Source organism: Acomys minous (genome assembly GCF_964271855.1).
Source record: "Acomys minous genome assembly, chromosome: 10".
NCBI classification, from domain to species: domain Eukaryota; kingdom Metazoa; phylum Chordata; class Mammalia; order Rodentia; family Muridae; genus Acomys; species Acomys minous.
In genome coordinates this window covers 5164059-5184105 of record NC_140491.1, presented here as the reverse complement: position 1 = coordinate 5184105, position 20047 = coordinate 5164059, and the positions used below count along the sequence as shown (strand labels likewise).

Here is a 20047-nt window from a genome sequence, read left to right as displayed (position 1 = left end):
TGAGTGGAGAACCACTTTCCCCCTTCACGGCAGTGCCTACCCAAGTCATAAGAGGAGCCAGGGAAACCTGGTTGGAGTCCTACCACTTTCTACCTGCCACTCATTTGTGGTTTGTACTAGGGTGAATAGTTAGTGTAAGTGGAGAGAGCTATTAACTTTATGGCATACTTCTTTTTTAAATTTTCAGGGGTGTGTGAGGGGGAGAGAGAAGGAGAGGGCAGGGAGCGAGGCGGGAGCATGCCCACATGCAGTAAATGTCAAAGAGCACCCTGTAGGAGTTGGATCTTTCCTTCTACCATGTGAGTTACAGAAATTTCAGGTCATCAGGCTTGGTGGCACGGCCCTTGACCTGCTGAGGCATCTCCCAGCCCATGGCATGTTTCCTGATTGAGCCAGCACACACTCTTGAGAATTTGTGTTTCCTTTTAACAGATGTTTACTGAGTAATTGCTGTGTGCAAAACACAAGGCTATGTGTTCATCCTAGATGAATGGTAAAGCCATTTCTACTCTCATTTTAAATTAGTTCAGTGTATAGCGATCCACTGTGGCCAGGCCTTTTGGCTATTTTATTGGGTTCTTTTTCCTACCTCACCATACCACCCCTATTCATTCCAAACTCCCCAATACTAGGCGGGAGAGAAAGAAGGACAGAAGGGAAAGAGGGAGTAGATCTCTTTAGACTATCCTGCTGATTAGGGGCATCGAGTTCCTGGTCAGCAGGATATCACCAAATAACAACCAGCAATCCAGCAAGCAGAAAAAGCAGCAGCAAAGACTAGCAGCTGCAGGGGCAGCAGTGGCTGCTGCCTCTCTCAAGGCTCCCACATTTTTATTCCCTCTCTAGAGTCCCCAGAATTCCAAACATAAACTATCTTTAGCAGGCAGGATCATGCCCCTACCAGGGCAGGGCAAATCCTAGTTACCTCTGTGGACAATCTGAAACAGCCCCCTATCCCTCACCTGGTATTAAAATAAAAACATGATATAACTGGGTTTTTAAAAAATATTTTATTTAATTTTAATTTATGTGTGTTGGTGTGAGGGTGTCAGATCTTGAAGTAACAGACAGTTGTGAGCTGCCATGTGGTTCCTGGGAATTGAACCCAGGTCCTTTGGAAGAGCAGGCAGTGCTCTTAACCACTGAGCCATCTCTCTGGTTTTTTTGTCTGTTTGTTTGTTTGTTTTTTAACCAAAATTCTCACTACAGTCTACTGCTGGACGATGTGGATTCCAAGATGCTCTGTCAGTGCTCAAAGTTGTACGAGCATAATCAGTCCGTATACGGCTTGTTTCTGTTACCCAGCTAAATTCCTCTGCCCTTAGATTGGGGCTCTGTCAGGTGACTTTTCTGTAGGTTGCTCATTCTGTGACTGTCATAGTTGTTAACTCCATACCCTTCAGCCTACTGGCTCTTCCACTTTGCATTTGAGAATCTGTGTGTGTGTGTGGGGGGGGGGGGGGGAGAGAGAGAGAGAGAGAGAGAGAGAGAGAGAGAGAGAGAGAGAGAGAGAGGGATTTGATAACTAAAAATGCTCCTTGAAGCCTCTTTAGTTATCACTTGTGTTCTTTTAAAAGTAGCAAGTCAGCCCAGGAGGGACCTCCTTACATCCATGAGACCTAGAAAAGGTGATCTTCAGAGACTGCTGTCCTTCCCAGTATCCCCAAACGCCTCCCAGGGCCTCCTGTGGCCACTGCTGAGGGCAATCAGGAAACGGCTCGCATGATGAGACTTGGAATTTTGTCAGAGTCTGTTACCAGCGTCAATGTCCTTGAGTGCTGTTGATCTTTCTGTGAGGAAACAGTTTAAAATCAGACACACCCTGACGCCAGCACTGCCGAAGCATGTTAGCTAGGGCAGGACTGTGTGTGCACTTCAGCTCACTGTCCCCATTGGGTGGTGCTTCAATAAAACACTAAGTAGGTATCCAAACAGAGGCCCCAAACAACACAACCGTCACTAAACTATGTCCCCGTTATTCATCCGTCAAGAATAGCGTCTCCTTCAGAGGTAGGTTAGCAAGCACCACATCTGAGTATGTGTATTTGTCAGGCCTTTTTATTGACTAAAACCCAGGCACCAGGCTTCAGAACTGGCACTGTTTATGCCTTCTCTCCTGGTGGTCATTTGCTTCACAGTTGTGGCATTTGAGTCGCACTGAGAATATTCTGGAAGTGCCCCACCTGAAGCAGAGAACGGAAGTCTTCCATCAGCAGAGGCGGAGCCTCCCAAACCCTTTCCTTCGCTGGCGGTGGCCATCACCACAGAGATGGGGGGCGGGGGGTAACCTATATAATGGTTGCTTTCCCTGTGCATAAAATAATAATTATCAGTAAGTGTGGTATGTTCTAGAATGATAAAAAGTCGAAGAAAGGAGTGTGTGTCTGTGTGTATGTGTTCATGCATTGTGGGGTAATTTCTCTAAAAGTATAGGAAGAAACATTCAGAAATCGCCGGATAGGATACTGTTTTGCTGACAAGGTGTGGTTTCTGGGAATCTAGAAGCAGGACAGGTTCTCCTTACAACATCAGTTCTTTATCCGCATTCAGAGCGCAGAAGTGAGCACCCTCTCGGGGCAGAAAAGGATGGTGCCTTTAAATCCTCACCCTTGCTGAAGGGGTGCCCCCTCACGGGAACCATCCGTTCAGCTGTGTGCTTCCGTGTGATATGGTGCGATCCTTACCTTCAAATCCTCTCCACTGTGTGAATACACTGAGGTCTAACATAGCCATATCACGGAGGATGCAGCTTTGTAAACCCAAATTATCAGAAGAAGAGAAAAGACCAGGGGGAAAAAACTTCGGCTTTTCCAGCTGTGGGACAGCCTCTGAGTCTGGTTTTGATTTTGACTACCCGTTTTCTAGGAATTGTGGTTTCTGTCAAACGCAGGCGGAAGGAACTGATTGGTACTCTGGCTGAAGTTCTGGTTTGCTCTCAGAAAACTGTAGAAATAGCCTTTGATGTCTTCTGTGCAGACGCATTAACTTATCGGTGCATGTCTATTGCATGTCCATGACCCATTACCACCCACACAGAGGCGTGAGTAGCTTAGCTGTGTGTGAATAACAGTTGTATTTGTGCTTTAAACTGCCTTTTCCAAACACCGTGGGCCACACTTAGGCCTCTGTGTTTACGTTGAACAGTTTCCTTTGTGGGCAGCATGGGTTTATTTGATTTCTCTTCTGGGTTTAAATGCAATCCTTCATACCCTTTAGAACTACCAAGGCTTTAGTTTTTTGCTAATGAATGTTGCCAATTGTGTAATGACGTTTCTCTTTCAGTGTGACCAGCAAAAAGGGTTGGTACACAAGAATTGACGCCCCCCCGCCCCCGCCGTCGCCGTCGCTCCATTTTGCTTTTCTAGGTTGGTCACTGCGTCCACTCTCTTGCCAGCCCTGACTCTAATTTTTTTATTTGATCTTGTAGATACGGTCCAAGAACTCCTGTGTCAGATGACGCAGAGTAAGTGGCGTCGCGTTCGTAGGATTACATTAATCACTAGCCTAAACTGCATGCTTCCAGTACTTACAACTAATTGGCATGCAGCGGATGCCGCAGCGAGCTGCGCGGTGAGCCTGGTCCACAGCAGAGCACGTGGGGCCACAGGCAAGACACTTGTTCTGCACAGGAGAATGAATAGGAAAGCAGCTTAAGCACCGAGCCAGTGTTTAGCTGAGATGCTTCAGCTTTGCTGCGCATGTCTCACAGCTGGGCATGCGCTGCTCGCTTCTTACAGCTAGGCATGCGCAAGCTGCTCTTAGGGTTTGGACATCAACCGCCCCTTCTGAACTACGGGATTAGGAAAAGAGTGTTGTGAGTTTTGCAACTTAACTCCTAATGCACTGGGGTTTAGGGTAAACAATGAAGTAGTCATTCCTACAGTCATGTGGTGTTTTTTTCCCCCAAAATTAAGAAAATAAAACCTAAACCACTAATTAGAGATCCCGGAGCCCAAGTTCCTAACAGGTTGGGGTCATATCAACTGCGGAATGCTAAAGAGCCAAACATTATGGGTTTGTTCAAGTTCCGTGGCATAGAAAGGGGCCAAAGGTATAAAACAGGGCCTGGGCTCCTCTCCCATTGCTTGCTTTTCCTCCCACACAGAGGTCTCTCCTCCACTCAGCACCTCACACAACAGTTTTGAGAAGAATCTTCACCGCCCCATCTTTTCCAAAATTGGCTTTCCTCTGAGCAACTAATTCTGCACTTGATGTACAAGGCTGAAGGTTTTTCTGGTAATACTCTAACGGGGTCTGAGTAATTGGTCTTCTACGGAAAAGGATTTAATATTCCTTTCCAACATAAGTTGCACAAAAGCTTTGGGTGGCCTGACAGAGACTAGGCCATCACAGGAGGAGTGCATGCTGCCTGTGCACCTGAGCCAAGTCCCGCATCACAGAGTGGAGCTCACCCCACAGGTGTCATTTCTACTGATGACAACAGTAATGGTATTTAAGCAGAGAAGGAGTTTTAAAAACCTGTTTTCAGTTTGGGCTTTTCTCATGTTTGCATCGAGGATGTCAACCTAGGTTAGCCTCTTAGCTCTAAGAAGTCGTATTCCATCCCCGTGTTCTGACGGGCAGTCTAGAACTATTTAGTTTATTTTCTTGGAAACAGAACCCTCCATGCCCCCAAGATGCAATTCAGCCCATGCCTGACAGACCTCACGAAGCTAAACTGTAAAACCGAGTCCTAGTTATTACTCTTAAACCCCACAGTGGCAATATCTCACATCCCTGACAGGAGGAAGATGTGAGATTGGCAGGCAAACTCCTGTTCTGATCCAGTGAGTGGCAACATTGTGACAGAGTGGATTTACTCCTGGCTGAGGCGCCTCCTCGCTGACAGATGTAGCGCAGTTTGCCCGAAGTAGATGTTGGGGAAAGCCTAAAGGGTGAAAAGAAAGAGCAGGTTCTTAGATCTTGCCTATACTTGCCTCTGAAACCTCAGCCACAGGAAAAGTCAGAGGCTGTTTAAAAGGGGACTGGGCTCAGGGGTCCCTTCCCCAGTCTTTATGTGAAACTGTTCCTGTGGAGCAAGGAGAGGCCAAGGAACTTCTTGTCCAGAGGTTTTATTTGAGATTATAGGAAAGTGCAAAATTCACTGCCTAGAGCAGACACTGTTGACGTGAAGTCATGTGGAGAATAAATTCACAAGATGACACTTTTTTTGAAAAGGGGGGTGGGGGAAAGGTACTGTTTTTTAGTTTCTTTCCTCTGTCTGTTTTACAAAATCTTTAAAGGCAACTACAGGCATAAGCTACACTTACTAGTTGACACATTCTTTAAGATATAGCCCAATTAAAAGACAAAGTGTCCTGATAAAATATGAGTCAGGGTAGACCTATCATAGAAAGAGTAAAATCTCCACCCTCTGGCCAGTCAGGAATCTCTCTCATGCTCTCACTTGTACTCTGACAGCCCAGAACATGAGCATCCGCACTAAGGGCAGGCGTGGAGTACACGTCCCGTCAGTGTTACGAGCATCCGCACTGAGGGCAGGCGTGGAGTACACGTCCCGTCAGTGTTACGAGCATCCGCACTGAGGGCAGGCGTGGAGTACAACTCAGCTGGGTTCCCCCAGAACACCACACCCCAGCTCTGCCCTTTCCCATACCCAGACCCACACTTCTTCAGGAGGAAGCTCAACCTCTGAGGAACATTTTCTAAAGGGCGACTTGGCCCAATTTCTGTTTTTTAGTGTCGATTCTCAACTTTTTCAGCCCTCTACCCTTTTTAATAGAAATGATTAAAATGTCATAGTTTTGCGGTTTCTTTTTCTCATTCTTCTTTTTTCCCTCCTCTTCCTCTTCCTTTTCCTCTTCCTCCTCTTTTTCCTCTTGCTCCTCTTGCTCCCTCTCCTTTTTATTTTTTTCTCTCTTGTATGGCAAGTTGTTGATATTTTTTAAACAACACAAAAAAAACCTTGTTAGTGAATGGATAGCACTTCTGGGGATAGCTAAGCAAACAAGTGTCTCTTAGTCACCTGGCCTTTGGCCACATTTTGGCTGGGGTAGGTCAGAGCCTCACAATGGGGACAGAGGTGGTAAGTCAAGGCAGAAGAGGCATCTGTGCGGCCTCTCGTGTGCCCTCAATGCACACCTCGGGGAAGCCAGCTACTTCCTCCTCACCTCACAGAAGCCGCTGTTCTAGATCCATCTATTGTGCCCCGCCCCGCATTCCACCCTTTAGAACTCACGGTCGGCAAAGTCAAGGGCCTCTTTTCCACAACTTGTTGACCTCTTGGTGTGTGAGATACTCAGCTCAGAGTATCCTTATGCATCTTTAGGCCTTAAAGAAATTAGAATTTCTCTTAAATGTAACAGGCTGGGTTACATATTTTAAAGGTAAGGTCCCCTGCCCCTTTAGCTATAGAAAAAGAAAGTACATGTGTATTTTGAGAACACCTACTCATATGGGAAGAAAAGGGGGCAGGGTACACTTTTCTATTAACCGTGTAAATCCCCAAACCTTTTAAAATAAGTACTGTAAAATGTATGGAAAGATCACAGCCCTTTTCCCCTTGAAGGAGGACGGTTACGCACAGCTGTGGAAACCAACACTACCAGCCAAGTAGGCAACAGCAACTTCCCACTGTGTTGTCACCCCTGTGTTAACAGAAAGCTCAGATTAAAATAAACAAATAAACAAATCTTCCTCTGGAGAAAGGATGGTCTTGAGTTTTAGGTCTCAGATTAGATGGTAAATGCCCAGCACCTGGAGAGAGGGGCAGGGCGCCCAGCCGCTCAAAAGGGGTGGTGTCTGGAATCAGCTGGTTTCCAAGCACATGGCTTAAAAACAAACAAAAACACAAACAAAAACTAGACGCTAAGCTGGCTTCAAAAACGTACTCTCACCATCTTCTAAACCCAGGGGCCCTGGAAGGCTTCTCCATCACTTAACTTTGTGAATATGTGATCCCTGTGGCCCCTTTGGTCTCAGAGCTAGTCTTTTTTCTAAGGGGTGAGGGGGCATGGGGAAGCTTTGCTTTGGTCTCTACTTCTGTGTTACCCCTGCTGGCTTCAGTGCTTGCTCTTGACAGGTCTGTGTGTGAGCATTGCAGAAAAGGCTCTGTGTCTTTAATGAGTTCCTACAGAATTTACCAACTGCAGGCACAGCCAAAAGGTTTGCTTTTCTTGTTGCCCGCCCTTTCCCTTTTCAAACCAGAAAATAAATTCAGATTTCTACACACACACACACACACACACACACACACACACACACACACCAAAAAAAGCCAAAATAATTGTGAACACATTAGTGTGCAAAGTGTACCCTGATTTATATATTTATCCCGTCCTCTTATTACAAAATGCCTCTTTTCTTGATTCCAAGATATATTATTAATTATGTAACTGTATAAAAAGAAAAGTAAATAGCCATAACACACACAGCACTAATTTAAATATGCAGAGATGCTGTCTTAACATTGAGGTCCTGTGACATTTTATTTTGAAAGTGAAAAAATAGTCCCTGCAAATCAGGCCTCTTTTCACCACCAAATGTTGTTCCACTGCAATGGAACATGCCCATTACACACACACACACACACACACACACACACACACACACACACACACACACAAATTCTCCCTAAATTATATTCCTTCTAATGAGAGGAGTGCAGGCCTTCAGAGACTTTCTCCTAGTCCCCTTTTTGGAGCACCTTTCTAGAAAGCTCCCCTACTAGGGGCCATCACTGAAGACAAAGACATCCCCTCTGGGCTGTGCTGCTGGCGTTCACTCTCGCTGCAGAGCGAAGGGGCCTGCTGCTCTCAGCCTGGTAGCGCCCCCAGGCCTCCGCGCTCAGTGGTGAACGGAGCCCGCCGCCCTGACGCTTATCTGCCTGCTTTTGTTTTTGCTCTCTCCGCATCAGGAGCACAAGCATGTTTGACATGCGGTGTGAAGAGGAGGCAGCAGCGGTGCTGCCGCACAGCAGGGCCCGCCAGGAGCAGCTGCAGCTGATAAATAGCCAGCTGAGGGAAGAGGACGACAAATGGCAAGATGTGAGTCCTGGCCAAGGCCGCAGGGGCAGTGGGGAGGAACTCAGCCTGACCAGCAAGGCTGGGAGGGTAGACTTGGACTTCAAAGCCATGCTGGGGAGGAGCGCCTGAGACCTCACTGGTGGGAAGATTAAAGGAGAAGTCTGTAGGGACGTGGAGAGAGGAGAGACTGGCACTAGTGTGTATCAGTAGGTACTCTGGACCAAAAGCATGGTCACAAATAAAAAGGATGGGAGGCAGGCGACTAGACTGGGAGCAGAGCTGGGGTGTGCTGTCTTTTAATATTCTGGGTTTAAGACTGATAGCTGAGGATGATGACTGCAGCTGTCAGCGTTAATTGTACCAGTAGCAGGCACAGTCCTAAATGCTTTGCTCTGGGTAATTCATTCAATCTGTTCAGAAACAGCGGTGTGCCAGCCATGGCTATCTCCCAGCGTCCACAGATGAGTCCTGGCCCAGCCAACTCACTACCCGAAGTTCCATAGCTAGTGAGCAGAGGGGCAAGACTCAAACCGGAAAGGAAGGGTGCCAGAGGCGAGGCAGGTGACAGCTTGAAGGTGTGTGCTGAGTACAGAGAGCTAAAGCAGGGAGGGCTTGGGGTTAACAGACAGAGAGGATCGTTTTGTTCAGTTCACACAGAGCAAGGAGGCCAGTGTTGCAAATGTCACTCCACCACCACTAGTCAAAAAGTTAATTACTCCAAAGTCGGTACAGTGTAAATGACAATATGCCACATTTTTTTCCTGCCTTTCCTCCCATCCAAGAGAAAACTGTACATGAATTCCCACCATGTTGCCAAATATCTCTTTCCAATGCAGAGTCGGAAATAGGCAAAAAAAATGAAGTTTTCTATGATTACCTTGTAAGACGGTTCTCTCAGTTTCCCCAAACACCGGGAACTGTGATTGCATATGTCAGGTCACAGTGTTTCAATAAATTGCTGCCCTGCTAAGGGTAGTGTGCACACTATCTGTTTCTTTCCCTGCCTGTTGGCACCCTTGTTCCAACCAGACCTTCATAGGATTGCATGGAAGTGGCCCGGCATAGTGCCTTAGCGCTCACAGATCCATGAGTCACACAGAAGGGGGCATCTGTGTGGGCTGAGAAAGAACCTGGTGTGTCTGTCTCTCTCCCCCACAGGACCTGGCTCGCTGGAAGAGCCGTAGAAGAAGTGCTTCTCAGGACTTAATCAAGAAAGAGGAAGAAAGGAAAAAAATGGAGAAGTTGATGTCTGGGGAAGACGGCGCAAGTGAACGAAGGAAAAGCATCAAAACTTACAGAGAGATTGTTCAAGAGAAGTGGGTGTCTCTGTTGTTAGCGCGCAGGAGTATCTAGGCATGCTGTTTCTAAGCCATGCCGTCAACAAAGCTCCGACGCTACTGCTTACAGTTTGCTTTATTCTATTTGCAATTTTTTTTAGCTGTTTATTTCTCTTCTTCTCGCGCCCCATCCTGCAGAGAGCGGAGAGAGAGGGAGCTGCACGAGGCTTATAAGAATGCGCGGTCGCAGGAGGAGGCAGAGGGCATCCTCCAGCAGTACATCGAGAGGTTCACCATCAGTGAGGCCGTGCTTGAACGCTTGGAGATGCCAAAAATTCTGGAAAGAAGCCATTCAACAGAGCCAAACTTATCCTCCTTCCCAAATGACCCCAGCCCCATGAAGTACTTGCGGCAGCAGTCACTGCCTCCACCCAAGTTCACTGCCACGGTGGAAACCACCATTGCTCGTACCGGTGTCCCAGAGACCAGCGTAGCAGCAGGCAGTGGGTCTCCAAGCAAAACCATCACTCCCAATGCAGTGCCTATGCTGACACCCAAGCCTTACTCCCAGCCCAGAAACTCTCAAGAGGTTCTGAAGACTTTTAAGGTAGGATGAGTTCTTTGAGAGGAAAATGGAAACCGAACTCTGGGTAGTTTGTGGAAAGAAGCCTTTTGTCAAACAAAAGCCAAACACATCTAACGTTGACAGTACTACACTTGTTTCTGGAGATTTTGTTTGCAGATAGATACCTAAGGGTTGGGTGTTGCTCTCAGTTCTGTCGTTGCTCTTAGTAGACTCACTGTAATTGACAAGTCATCAGTTTCCTGGTTTGATAGAATGGTTTCTCTTAGAGTAGTGTAAACAATTCCTAATTAGCAATACTCCATATCTGTAGTCATGGCGGGTACATCGCAAACTCAAATTGTATTTGCCTATAGTTTAAGCTATATCTTACAGGAAGAAATAGACACAATATCCAAAGAGTTGCTACAGTTGGGAAGAATAACCCACGAAACACATGATAGCATCTGGGTTTTCTTGAGCAAAAAAACCTGGGCTTTATTACTGCAGAGTCATGGGATCATTTTTGAGAACCAAAAACCCTTTGGCAACCACATTTTCACTTGGTCATATCCCAGCACCCTCTGATATGAGGGGGGGGCATTTGGCCTGTATCTTCAACTCTAAAGAGTGATCAGTTCATATTGTCCTTGCACACTTTGTGAGTTTTGTGACAGATGACAAAGTGGAGTTCATCACTAGGAGTTGCCGCCATTAGGACTGTCGAAAAGTTTGCACAACTCAACTAAGCAGTGGGTGGAGTGGACGTCCTTCTTGGACTTCAGAGACCCCAATCCTACCTTCTGACTTATGTTTAAATAAATCTAAGTATCCAAATATATCTGTACCTTCATCCAAATGGAATTAAAATGTTTGTCCCTTACAAGGTCGAAACTGTATCTTTATTCTTCATGGTTCCATCCTAAGCGCCTGGCATAGACACCCAGGACGCAGTAGGCATTCAGCAAAAGTGAATAAATGAATTCTTCCTGAGATTCAATAGTTGAAGACTTGTATGCAGTGTGCACAGGTGCGCGCGCGCGCGCACACACACACACACACACACACACACACATATATATATATACCCAGCCTTCTGTTGTTGCTTCCAAAAGATTTTAGCACGCCTGCTAAGAATGGTCAGTAGTGCGTGAGCTGTTGCTGCAAGTCCTAAGCTTTGGTCGTGCAACCCCACCACCCCACTATGGAGGAGAACAGGCTATATTTACAGTTGCGTTTTCGCACACAGAGTCAGAAACTTGTAAGGGTGCACAGGTGCTCAGTGGTAGAGTCAGCATCAGATCTTAGGTCATCTCACCACAGATAATCAGCCTCAAACATCAGGAAGGAGGGTTCTGTTTGCCTTTCCTTAGCCCAGGTGGGCCCATCCTCTCCTTGCTCTTGCTGGCTCCTCTAAATATGGAATATAAAGAAAAAAAAGTTTTTTTTAATGAGCATAGACTTTTTCCCCTATGATAAAAAATAGAATTATAAAATTAAATAGAAATTTTAATGAGAATTAAATGAGAATCTATTGTAATATTCCATAGCATTCAAATCCTTGCTCTCCATGATAGCTTTACAGAAACCACCCCATCCTCCACCACAAGATAACCTTTAAAATGTTCCTGATCAGAGGAAATCCCACCTCATTTATATGTTAACAAGAAAAAAATAAAATTCAAGTTGTTGAATTGCTGTAACAACTTAACCCAAATACGTTGTGGTAACCAAATAGTACCTAGGCACTAGAGAGACCTGATTCCCTTTTGGGATAGGGCTATGCCCTGGGAATTCGTTAAGGCAACTCGGGATATGTGTTGGGTTATCTTCTCCTCTTTGGTTCTGGACTAGCATCTTCTTGTTCGCCCTGGCTTTTAAAGGTAGATGGGAAAGTCAGCATGAATGGAGAAACGGCCCATGGAGACGAGGAGGAAAAGGAAAAAGAGGGACCCATGGTGGCGTCTGGCCTGCCCTTCACCAAGTCCCAGGTGTTCGAAGGCATGGCCACAGTTCACGGCTCTTCTGTGAAAGTGAAGCAAGGCAGCAACAGCGTTGAGATCAACATCAAGAAGCCCAATTCCACTGCACAGGAGCTGACAGTAAGAAGCAGCCTTGTCCCTTGGGATAATTCTGTCGTGTGAATGGGTCTCTAGAATAAGTAGGCCATGGCTGTGTTTGTTTCTTTCTCCTTGAATATCTAAGTTGGCTAGGATACATAGCATCCTCAAGTACTGTGAACGACAAGGCTTCAACAACAGACATTGTCTTATCCTAGGGGATAAAAGTCCAAAACCCAGGTGTTAGCGGAGTTTATCCCCTTCTGTGGGCAGTGGCAGTCCTGACTGCCCAAGGCAGATAGACATGTCACCCCAACCTCTGCCATCTTCTCTCCAGTGCTCCTCCCTAATGCATGTGTCTGTGCCCAGGTTTCCTGTGTATATGGCTGTCAGTACGCTGGATGCCTACTCCACTAACCTTACCTAAGTTCACCTGAAATAACCCCATGTCCAGATAAGATCATATTAGAAGGCCCTAAGGAGACACAACAAAGTCCATAACAATAGACTATAATTAAAGATAATATAATTTAAGAATAATAAATTAATTTTCTTCATATTATTGGTCTCTCATTATAGAAAAAACAAATATCTTTAAATCATCCTTTTTCTCTTACTTGCTAAAGACAGCATTAGACTAGTTAATATAATTTGAAAAAATCTGGTGCCAGGCTGGATGTGGCGGTACACACCTGTAATACCAGCACTTAAAAAGGTGAGACAGGAGGGTGCTAAGTTTAAGATCAACCTGAGCTCCATAGTAAGACCCTGTCTCAAAAATAAGATAAGTGGTACTGTCAGAACCTGACTTTTTATCTTTGATAATACGTATCTATCGTCTATCTATCTATCTATCTATTTATATCTATTTTCTATCTTATATCTACCTACCTATGTACATATATATATATAGTTTTATTAGTTACAAAACAAGAATTTATTAAAATATGATTGCTTTTTATTAGCTTAAACTTTTAAATTAAAACTCTTTTAAGGCAGTGGGCCAGCCTTCTGTGAGTAAGCCAAAAATGATAAGGTAATTTAAGAACACTGGACGTGAGAACTCAAAATGGTGTGAGATTCGCCACCTTGCAGTATGTCGTGTCATCAGGAGAATTACACTTTCACAGATCTCTCACCAGAAAGGCTCACACTAGTTTTGCTTATCCAACCAAGCTGTCACCTACAAAGGTACAGCCTGGGCTTGGGGGCACATGCTGCCCTCACTAGCAACCGTCACCTACAAAGGTAGAGCCTGGGCTTGGGGGCACATGCTGCCCTCACTAGCAACCGGCACCCTCCTGCACTCATTTCTAGCATTTGGGTTTGGGTTATAGTACAAGGATGGAGAAATTGTTGAGGTTTCCACTTCATGTCCTCAAAGATTTGGTCTGGAGGTAAACCTGCTTCCCGTTTCCTTTACTGAGCGTGAGCTGCCCGCTCACCAAACCCACGTGCCAGACTGGAAGTTCCTGTCCTTACTCAGCAACTTGTCTTTTGGAGAATACGTTCTTCCCAGAGCCGTTGATAGGTCACCATTCTTCCCACGGCTCCCCATGATCTGTGAAGAGACTGAGATGAGGGAAAAGACCAGAGTCATTTCTTCATCAGTTTTGTAACCCGGGCGCATGCTCAGTTCTACCTCTGGACTGTAATTCTACTTCCGGTTCCTGTAAAAGGGTGGGGGCGGGGGGAAGGGCTGCCTCACAAAGCGGCAGGGTGGGAATATTGAGTTCTGCACTAGGAGGGAAGATCTTACCTAGTGAGATAAACATTCGCTTCTGTTTTTACCCTTAAACTAGAAACCCCCTGATAGTTAGGCACTGTGGGGCTGGGCTTGCTTTTCTGGGAACATGTGCGACTCTGCTTCCCCACCCAAACTGCTTGGGAGCATTTTCTGGATTCCCATCATTCTGAAGGGATTACATACCTACTAAAGTGACTTAATTTAAGAGAAGCAGCCTATGTGATATGTAATAAATTATGTTACTTCAGAAGTCTGTATGTTCCCATAAGGCGAACTCCAAAGGAACGGCAACTTTATGGCCTTTCTCCCCACAGCCAGAGTGATGCTAGGCAGCCTTGGAGTACAGGTCCGAACGCATGGGCAAGCCGGGAGGTTCTTTCTCTTGTGTAATTCTTTCCTAGTTAGGGATCATTTCTGGTTGAGTAAACTTGAGTGCTGCAAACAGAGGGAGGCATTTATGCTCTGGTCTCTAGTACTGTATGCTCTTAAACGTTGACAGGAGGTATTCCATTATTTTCTGAATGGATCTATCTATCAACTATCATCTATGGATGTCTGTTTACATGCCTGTCCTCTATATCTATCTGTCTTCCTCCCTTTCCAACTGTGTGTGTGTGTGTGTGTGTGTGTGTGTGTGTCTGAAAAGTTGTTAACCATGCTATGTGGAATTTTACCTCATCACTAGAAAGCTCTTCACTGACCCTGATACTTAAGATTCTAAACCTTTCCACTCAAGCGTGTTATCCCAGACACCTCTGAAAGGGCTCGCCCCCTGACAGTTAGGCATATGGGTCAGGCCTGTGTCACAGTATTCGGGGGCGTTGTTGCAAGTTTGAGGCCAGCCTAACCCACAAAGTGAGTTCCTAGTCAGCTAGGGAAACAGAGTGAAACTTCATTTGAAAATATATAAATAATAGCTTTATTTAAAAAAAAAAAACGAAGAATCAGTTTTTCAGACATCTTAATCCTTATTTTACTTCCTTCTCTATCATTAAAAAAAAAAAAGCAAGCTGTTATATTCAATTGGAAGAGCAGGATGAACTGACCTAGTGAAGGGGTGTGGCTGTCTCCAGTCAGGATGCTGTACATCCAAGCCTCCCAAGGATTCGTACCGGGTTGGACTTGACTTTTCTGTTTCTGACTCATTTTCCCAGATGTGTGGGGCTGTCAGAAGAATAGTGTCTTTCTCTTTAAATAGTGCCTTTCTTCCAAAAACTGCATTCTCAAATGAGACACTCTACAGAGGAGTAGCCTCACCCACCAGTAAAATGTCACAGTTGCTTTAGGACAAGTTGGAACTGTGCAAAGGGCAGGAGTGTGGCTCAGGATTGTGAGGTGAGCCACAGCGAAGGGAGGCAGTGATGTTCCCACCGGGTGGGAACGTCAGCCTGCTGGGCTGCTGCGGGTACTTTTTATGATGACATGTCACCTCCTTCAGTTTTCTCCTACCTGGTCTTCCTCATTGGATGCGATTGGGATCATAATTCTCTTCTTTTATAAATAGATGATTGAAAGTGAATTTGGATCTATCGTGATACCTGGGCTGTGTCTATCTAGACCATCCCGTTCCAGACCTTCCTGGTAGGCTGTTCTACAAGACCAGGAATGAGTGAGGTGTGCCCCCAGTGTTTACACTAGAAAAAGAGAAGACAACTTCCTGAGGTTAAAAAAAAAAAAGTCTTCGTAAATGAACTAGAAAAGTATATCAAGCCATGTGTACTAACTGCTAGGTTATAGACTAAGGACCCCAGGGGAATGGGGGATGTACGGTGGAAGAGGATGGGTAGGAGCAGTATAGACCGGATGTGGGGTTGCATTGAATTGGAGGGAAGAGACAGCTGTTCTGGGTAGTAGGGATACTAAAGTGAAAGGACCCCAGGTGATGCTGCAGACTAGGTGCTGTCCTATTCCACACAGAGGGATCTGTTCTCCTTCCTCCCTGTTATTTGCGAGATCTCTCAGGGTTTATTTCTGTATCTCTGTTAGAAGCCCAATAAAAACCTGACACCTTGTAATTTTAAATTTCCAGCTTCAGCTAGAAGATCCTGTCGCAGCAGCACACATGGCGGTTCCGAGACCTCAGGATGGGGAAGGGATTTAGGACTCTCCCTAACCTGGCATTAACCTAGCCTCTGTCCATAGCCTATTTATTGAAAGGCGTGCTCAGTATTGACTGTCAGCCTGATAGGTCCTAGCACAGGAGACAAGCCTCCGCGCGTGTCTAGATTGGGTTAGCTGAGGTGGGGAGGCCACTCTGAATGTGGATGGCGCCACTGAATAGCCTGGGATCCCAGGCTGATATCGAAAGGAGAAAGGGGGCTGTGCATCAGCAGTGTGACCAGCTGCCTCCCGCTCTGCTGTCGTGACTCCCCGGCAGTGGTGGGCTGTGTCCCTTTGAACTGTGAGCCAAAAGAAACCCTCCCTCCTCTACATTGCTTTTACTGTGTATTTTTATCACGAGAGAAACAACTAATGTAGTCTCCCTCCAGGTTCTCTCCATGGTGGTGGTGGGTTTTGTCAGTTATACTTGCATTCGAATCTCTTCTCTGCTTGGTGGTCTGAAAATAATCCTTTCCTAAATTACCTCAAAAAATCCACACACTAGGCCAAACTGCACCTGGACATGTTTAAGTGACCTCGATGTATATACAGAAGTGGGTTAACGGGCTACTGTTACATATGCTAGTATGTGTAGATGTAGAATGTATATGTCCAAGCGCCTGCCCAAGCACTTAGCATGACATCAAGGTGACTTGTAGACCACGGGCGCCCTTATTTCTTTTTTTATATTACCATACAACAAATGGAAGGTAAGGTAGTATTTTCTCCCCCAGAAACCCAAAATCCAAAGAGATATAAATATTTGGGGAATTTACATAATATCATCAAAATTACCATTTTGAGCAGATGTGAGTTTTATATACATGAGATGAATTCCTGCCACCTTCCAGCTGCTCATATCATCCTCTAAAAAATCATGTGAACAGTTCTTTCTAGAAGATTCCATCACCACACTCTTAATTCTTCCTCTGGCTCATTTTGTTTCCATTGTAGTGTTCCCCAGTCTTGACTCACTTCTACCACCTGGGCTCCCAAGATTCCACTCTCCAGACACAGTGTCACCCCCTCTATTACTCCATCTCATGAAGGCTGACCAGCTAGATCTTTCACACACAGCCACCCATCCCAAATGCTGGAGCCCCGGTGGTTGGTGGCAGTTCTTCTGGGTTGAGCCCAACTCAGCCCCTGGGTATCTCAAGCACTCCATGAGCTTTTCTCAAACTGAGTGATGAGATGGGTCCGTTTTTCCCCTGTCTCAAAAAAAACTTGAGGCCTTCCTCAAAAAAAAAAAAAAGAAGAAAAAAAAAAAAAAAGAAAGAAAAGAAAATCAGCATGTTCCTTCTGTTTTCTGATCCTGGGGAACAATCAGATCTTTCTTGCTCCTCTCTGCTTTGTGGTGAGAGCAGGGCAAAGGCATCTCAGTGGGCGCTGTTTGCCTTACAGTTCGCACCAACTGCAGATTCCATTCGGATGTCAAATGTCAACAGGCATTTATTATTTTATTTATTTTATTTTTTTATTAATTCATTCATATTACATCTCACTAGTTATCCCATCCCTTGTATCCTCCCATTCTTCCCTCCCTCCCGCTTTCCCCCTACTCACCTTCCCTATGACTGTGACTGAGGGGGACCTCCTCCCCCTGTATATGCTCATAGGGTATCAAGTCTCTTCTTGGTAGCCTGCTGTCCTTCCTCTGAGTGCCACCAGGCCTCCCTATCAAGGGGATATGGTCAAAAATGGAGCACCAGAGTTCGTGTGAAAGTCAGTGCCTACTCTCCACTCAACTGTGGAGAATGTCCTGTCCATTGGCTAGATCTGGGTAGGAGTTCGATGTTTACTGCACGTATTGTCCTTGGTTGGTGCCATAGTTTGAGCAGGACCCTGGGGCCCAGATCCACTGTCATAATGTTCTTCTTGTAGGCTTCTAGGACCCTCTGGATCCTTCTACTTCCCCATTCTTCCATGTTTATCTCACCTAAAGTCCCAATAGGATGTCCCACTTTCCTGATAAGTGAAGACTTTCATGGGACATGCCCCTTGGGCTGGTGTCCAGATATAAGTGAGTATATACCATTTGAGTCTTTCTGCTTCTGGATTAACTCACTCATTTATGATCATTTCTAGTTCAATCCATTTGTTCACAAATTTTGGGAATTCCTTGTTTTTAATAGCTGAGTAGTATTCCATAGTATAAATGTACCACAGATTATCCAATCTTCTACTGAGGAACACTTAGGCTGTTTCTATGTTCTGGCTATTATGAATAAGGCCGCTATGAACATGTTTGAGCATATGTCCCTGTTGTGTGCTGGAGCTTCTTCTGGGTATATTTCAAGGAGTGGAAAAGCTGGATCTTAAGGAAGTCCTATTCCTAGTTCTCTGAGAAAGTGTCAGATAGATTTCCAGAGTGGTTGTACTAGTTTGTATTCCCACCAACAATGAAGGAATGTTCCCTTATGAACATAGACACAAAGATACTCAATAAAATACTCGCAAAACAAATACAAGAACATATCAAAGATATCATTCATCATGACCAGGTAGGCTTTATTCCAGGCATGCAGGGATGGTTTAATATACGGAAATCCATCAATGTAATCCACCATATAAACAAACTAAAGAAAAAAACCCACATGATCATCCCCTTAGATGCAGAAAAAGCTTTGACAAAAATCCAACATCCATTCATGTTTAAAGTGTTGGAGAGGTCGGGGATACAAGGCACATTCCTAAACATAATAAAGGCTATATACAGCAAGCCAATAGCCAACATCAAATTAAATGGAGAGATACTCAAGGAAATTCCTCTAAAATCGGGGATCAGACAAGGGTGCCCACTATCTCTATATCTCTTCAATATAGTTCTTGAAGTTCTAGCCAAAGCAATAAGACAACACACGGAGATCAAGGGGATCCAAATGGGAAAGGAAGAAGTCAAATTTTCCCTATTTGCAGATGATATGATGGTGTACATAAGTGACCCTCAAAATTCCACCAGAGAACTCCTACAGATGACAAACACGTTCAGCAAATTGGCTGGATACAAAATTAACTCAAAAAAATAAGTAGCTTTCTTATATGCAAATGACAATCATACAGAGGAAGGAATTAGGAAATCTACCCCCTTCACGTTAGCCACAAGCAATATAAAATATCCAGGAGTTACTCTGACCAAGCAAGTGAAGGACTTCTTTGAACAGGCATTTCTTTAGAAAGTGATTTTCCCCAGCCAGAAGTAATCTTAAGGTTGGTAGAGTAATGCTTTTGAAAATCTATTAAGTATTAGCCTATGCTTTTATATAGGAACTTGTAGCAATTTTAAGAAGATAGGGACTCAGAGGAAGTGAATTAAACCCAGCCCATCTTCAGTGGTTTGAAAATCATAATATAGACAGCGTGGTCCAGATGCACACGTGTATGTAGTATTTAAGGCCTGGTGACGCTGACCTCCTGTCTTGCTTCCTCTTCTCCCAGTGGTGACAGAATCTTACGGGTCTAAAAGGAAAAGGGGAGTCACAGGCATAGCATATGTGGCACTGGACCACAGTGCCAGGATGCGAATACACTGATTTTCCAGGCTTATGTCCAGTTATTTGAGACTGGAGCCAAAAAAAATCTCTCATCGTCCCAGAACAGTCTCTCAGGAAGGTCCATGGATGTCACCATTGTAACCATAGAGGTCAAACCCCGAGCTGGCGCTTGGGCCTTACCCTCATGCCCTACGGTGGCCGTCCACCTGCCATTGCCCTCTGCCAGGCTGACAAGGCTGCAGTCCAGAGATGCAGCCGGGAACCAGATAGTTTTGTGACTAAACCATGAGTTTCTGAAGCCAGGGATCTGCCACCTCCAGCCTGTGGCAGCTGGGCCGAGCCGGGCAGCAGAGTTGGTTTGCACTGAGTTAGTTGTTGGTTAAGGGGAAGCCAACTCCTGGCTTGGTTGCAAGCAAACCCCTCTGGTTTTTGTTTTCAGCCTTGAGAAAGTGTTACAGTGGGAGGAGGGAGGACCACATCTCTTCCAAGCTGTAGCTACAGGAAAGCCCACGTCAGAAGGCGCATCTGCCAGCAAGGCTGTGTTTTAGAAGCAGACCTGTGATTGTGTCAGGACTCATTCAGACTGCCAGCTTTGAGCTCACTTCCTTGGTTGTGATGCCATCAATACAGAAGTAACCAGCTTTCAGGAGGGAGAAGCCAGACTCGAGTTAACTAAACCAGCTTGGGGAATTGCCCTTGATTACAGGTGGTCTTTGTGTATTGCAGAACTCAGAAAACTTTGTACGAAAATGTAAGGTGCCTGTTACTTTACCACTATGAAGCTGATTTTTTTTTAAAGCTCATTTTTAAAAATAGCTCAAA

The 20047-nt window shown here is 45.3% G+C and overlaps 1 protein-coding gene across 14 annotated transcripts in view; it reads left to right on the top strand.

Annotated features, from left to right (window-relative positions):
• The window catches only part of LIMCH1 (LIM and calponin homology domains 1), a 323411-nt gene that overhangs the window by 267116 nt on the left and 36248 nt on the right, over window positions 1-20047 (top strand). For 10 of the 14 annotated variants that reach the window (XM_084799066.1, XM_084799056.1, XM_084799055.1 and 7 more), the window contains 5 exons: window positions 3428-3463; window positions 7877-8006; window positions 9144-9301; window positions 9461-9869; window positions 11708-11926. In XM_084799066.1, the coding sequence (XP_084655192.1) occupies window positions 3428-3463; window positions 7877-8006; window positions 9144-9301; window positions 9461-9869; window positions 11708-11926 (952 nt within the window). The remainder of the gene's footprint in view (window positions 1-3427; window positions 3464-7876; window positions 8007-9143; window positions 9302-9460; window positions 9870-11707; window positions 11927-20047) is intronic. The other 4 variants (XM_084799063.1, XM_084799060.1, XM_084799067.1 and 1 more) reach the window with 1 other exon arrangement.